The sequence below is a fragment of the Mandrillus leucophaeus genome, unplaced genomic scaffold (assembly GCF_000951045.1).
Source record: "Mandrillus leucophaeus isolate KB7577 unplaced genomic scaffold, Mleu.le_1.0 Scaffold1049, whole genome shotgun sequence".
Lineage (NCBI taxonomy): Eukaryota > Metazoa > Chordata > Mammalia > Primates > Cercopithecidae > Mandrillus > Mandrillus leucophaeus.
The window spans coordinates 427,621-431,884 of NW_012098643.1; the positions used below are offsets into that span (position 1 = coordinate 427,621).

At 43.5% G+C, this 4,264-nt stretch overlaps 1 protein-coding gene across 1 annotated transcript; it reads right to left on the reverse strand.

The window, feature by feature from the left end:
• Positions 1-2,573: 2,573 nt before the first annotated feature.
• LOC105540370 (late cornified envelope protein 2D-like) lies at positions 2,574-3,855 on the reverse strand. Its single transcript, XM_011980959.1, has 2 exons — positions 3,822-3,855; positions 2,574-3,152 (listed from the first exon to the last, which is right to left on the reverse strand). Exon 2 carries the CDS (start codon positions 3,130-3,132, stop codon positions 2,800-2,802), a length of 333 nt encoding a protein of 110 aa, XP_011836349.1. The 5' UTR covers positions 3,133-3,152; positions 3,822-3,855; the 3' UTR covers positions 2,574-2,799.
• Between the last annotated feature and the right edge of the window lie 409 nt (positions 3,856-4,264).

The window sequence follows — 4,264 nt, forward strand, 5'->3', positions numbered from 1 at the left end:
GCCAGTATTTTATTGAGGATTTTTGCATTGATGTTCATCAGTGATATTGGCCTGAAATTTTCTATTTTTGTCGTGTTTTTGCCGGATTTTAAAATCAGGATGATGCTGGCCTCATAAAATGAGTTAGGGAAGATTCCCTCTTTTTCTATCATTTGGAATAGTTTCAGAAGGAATGCTACCATCTCCTCTTTGTACCTCTGGTAGAATTTGACTGTGAATCTGTCTGGTCCTGGGTTTTTTTTTTTGGTTGGTAGTCTATTAATTATTGCCTCAATTTCAGAACTTGTTATCGGTCTATTCAGGGATTCGACTTCTTCCTAGTTTAGTATTGGGAGAGTTTCTGTGTCCAGGAATTTATCCATTTCTTCTAGATTTTCTAGTTTATTTGCATAGAGGTGTTGCATAGTATTCTTTGATGGTAGTTTGTATTTCTGTGTTATCAGTGGTGATATACGCTCTATCACTTTTTGTTGTGTCTATTTGACTCTTCTCTCACTTCTTCTTTATTAGTCTGGCTAGTGGCCTATGTATTTTGTTAATCTTTTCAAAAAATAATGTCATCAGAGTGAATAGGCAACCTACAGAATGGGAGAAAATTTTTGCAATCTATCCATCTGACAAAGGTCTAATGTTCAGAATCTACAAGGAACTTAAACAAATTTTCAAGAAAAAAGCAAACAACCCCATCAAAAAGTGGGCAAAGGGTATGAACAGACACTTCTCAAAAGAAAACATTTATGTGGTCAATAAACATATTTTAAAAAACTCATCATCACTGGTCATTAGAGAAATGCAAATCAAAACCACAATGAGATACCATCTCAGGCTAGTTAGAATGGTGATCATTAAAAAGTCTGGAAACAACTGATGCTCGAGAGGATGCAGAGAAATAGGAATGCTTTTACACCATTGGTGGGACTGTAAATTAGTTCACCCATTATGGAAGACAGTCTGGCGATTCCTCAAGTATATAGAACCAGAAATACTATTTGACCCAGCAATCCCGTTAATGGGTATATATCCAAAGGATTGTAAATCATTCTACTAGAAAGACACATGCACATGTAGGTTTATAGCACCACTGTTTACAATAGCAAAGACTTGGAACCAACCCAAATGCCCATCAATGATAGAGTGGATAAAGAAAATGTGGCACATATACACCATGGAATACTATGCAGCCATAAAAAGAATGAGTTTATGTCCTTTACAGGGACATGGATGAAGCTGGAAACCATCATCCTCAGCAAACTAACACAGGAACAGAAAACCAAACACCACATGTTCTCACTAGTAAGTGGGAGCTGAACAATGAGAACATATAGACATAGGGCAGGGAATATCACACATTGGGGCATACTAGGGTTAGAGGTAAGAGGAGGGATAGCATTAGGAAAAATACATAATGCATGCGGAGCTTAAAACCTAGATGATGGGTTCATAGGCACAGCAAACCACCATGGCACATATACACCTACGTAACAAACCTGTACATTCAACACATGTATCCCAGAACTTAAAGTAAAAAAAAAAAAAAAAAAAAAGAGACTGGCAAAAATAATAAACAGCATTAAATCAAATAAAGTGACTCAGTGCAAAGGGTAATTTAAAATGCAGAGAATATGGAATCTCAGACTGGTTAAAGAGCTAAGTGTTTTTCTTAGCAGAAGTAAGAGTGAGGAGGCAGCTGAACATTTTAATAACAGACTCCGTCTCTGTCAGATTCTCTCTTCTCTGAATCAATTATCTTCATGTGGACACCTGTCAGCCTGAACCTAAGAAGCACTAGTCCTTATTTCCCCTGCTGTTTCCCTGTTTCCCTCCCCTTCTCCTATTAATACTAAAGATCCCCCAACCATCCTGGCACTTCTCTCCCCTCACATCTGAGGGTGGCTGGACAAAGAAGATAAACATTGAAGGAGAAAAGGTCTAATCTTCCCTACAGCATCTTGTACCATTTATTCACTGTATTTTCAAAGTGGAACCTCCATGTTTTTTGTAATAAAAATCTCTGTCACTCATCACTCACCTGCCTGGCACATAGGCCAAGTGGCAGGACAGCATCCTGGGACTCAGATCTAACACTGAGAGGAATTGAAGACAGGTGTCCAAAGCAGCAAGTCAAAGGGCTGATTTTAACCAGTCACTCTCCCTGAAAAGGAGTTCAGTGACTATGGGCTGTACTTTGCAGAATGAAGAGTCTCAACATTCATTTCAAGCATTTTATTCAACTATTGATTCTAACAGCAGGGAAGTTTTGCTTCATAGAGATGTGTTCTTCTCCATGGAGAAGAAGAAGTCTACAGAGGTTCCCAACCTTCCCAATGTCTGGAATACACAGAACATTAGAACATGTGTCTGACTTAATGGACAGAAAGGCAAAGCTGCCATAGCCAGAGGTGACCCTCTTGGAGCTCCATCCACCCTGCATTTGGGGGAATTAGTTCCTCGGAGCAGCTTTTCATGTATCGCCTACTCAGGTCCTGTCCTTGACCCATGAAGAGAATTTCTCTGAGGCACTGACCTTTGGAGGACATTTGAAATCTCAGAAGAGAAGAGAATGACCAAGACAATTTGTGAGTCAGAAATCAGAGCTTTATTATAGCATGAGGTAAAGGAGGAAAAGAAGACCTGCAATTGAGGTGCTCCATCAAGTGCAAAGTTCTTCCAGGGAAGCCCCATGAGTCTTGGTGGCCCCTGTCCACCCATGAATGGAATGAGAGGAAATGGAAAGAGTTAAGCATCAGGTTGTAGCAGGTTCTTGACAATTCAGTCCCAAGAGCTCCTCTGAAGACCAGGTCAGCAGCAGCCCCCAGAGCTGTGGCAGCAGCCAGAGCCCCCAGAAGGTTCACTCTCACAGCAATCTGGGCTCTGGTGCCGGCGCCGGTGGAAGAGACGGGGCCTGTGGTGGCTCACGCAGCAGCCACCACTCCCAGAACTGCAGCAACCCCCAGAGCTGGGACCACAGCAGCCCCCAGAGCTGGGACCACAGCAGGAAGAGACTGCAAGGGAACATGGAGCTGGGCACTGGGGTGGACATTTGGGGGGACACTTAGGTGGACATTTTGGGGTACACTTGGGAGGACACTTGGGAGGGGGCTGGCACTGCTGCTGGTTTTGCTGGCAAGACATCCTGGCAGAGTTTAGTCAGCCTAAAACATAATAATGAAACTCTTTAAATATTTAAAACCAACGATCATATTATACCTCTTCTGAAATCAATGCACGGGTGGGAGAAGAATTATATTTAGATTATACAGTCATATCAGTAATCTGAAAGAAACAACTTGAATCTTTCCTCCAAATGAAAGCACATACATTTAAAAATCCACAGAATGAGCTCCTTATTCTTCCTTTCAGGGGAAGCTGGGATTTCTCTATCCTCACAAGCCTGAGTAGAGTATTCACAGCTCCCTGAAGTACCTATTTCCTTAATACAAGCCCTAAGGACCAGCTGGGTGTTGCAGGACACACCAGGGTGTCCTCTGGAAAAAGATTTTGCAATGAAACCTCCAGATAAAAGGACTTGGCTTGAAGTATTTGCCAGTTTCCACGGTGGAAATATGCCCAACGCGGCAGTTTTGAAGTTACCCATGTGAAGTCACTGAACAAGAATTGGAAAAGATGTGCACAGTTAGCTTTCCCCACCTATATGAGCTCCAGTAGGCCTCAGAGCCTCAATAGATTTGAGGCAGACTGGGTCCTATTCCTGCTCAGCATGGCAGAACACAAGCACACAACTCTCTTACTCCAGCCTACCTCCATCCTCCCCATCCCTCTGCCCTGCTCATACCTCTCTGGTATCCCAGGTTGCCACTCACCCTGGTCACACGCAGGAGCACAGACACGTCCCTGGGGAGTCAGAGCAGATGAGGTGCTGAAGCTGGATGTGTCTTTTATAGGGCCCAGGCTTGGCTCTGAGAAGAGCAGGAGGTGGCTCTTGCACAACCAGGCACGTGCTGGGTCATTCCTGACATTCTTCTGCCTCCTTGTCCCTGCAATCCAAAGAGGCCTCAGGAGCTTCCAGGACTCCTCTCTGGGACTGGGGTCTAGAGAGGCTTTAGTCAGTCACAGACTCCACCAGGTGGGAGCTCTAAAGAGTTAAGTTAGGGTACCCAAGGGACCCACACCCGGACAAGATTCTGTTCCCTGCATTTTTTTAATGCATATCCTCTGAGGAAACATCAGTTCTGAGCTACAGCTTTCCCTGACCTTGTGGAAATGTTCCGTTATGACTCCCTCTACTCTGAGCAGTTTCTTTTCC

Bases quoted from the DNA above. Each gene is read 5' to 3' on its own strand.
- LOC105540370 (XM_011980959.1), bottom strand. From the start codon at position 3,132: ATGTCTTGCCAGCAAAACCAGCAGCAGTGCCAGCCCCCTCCCAAGTGT.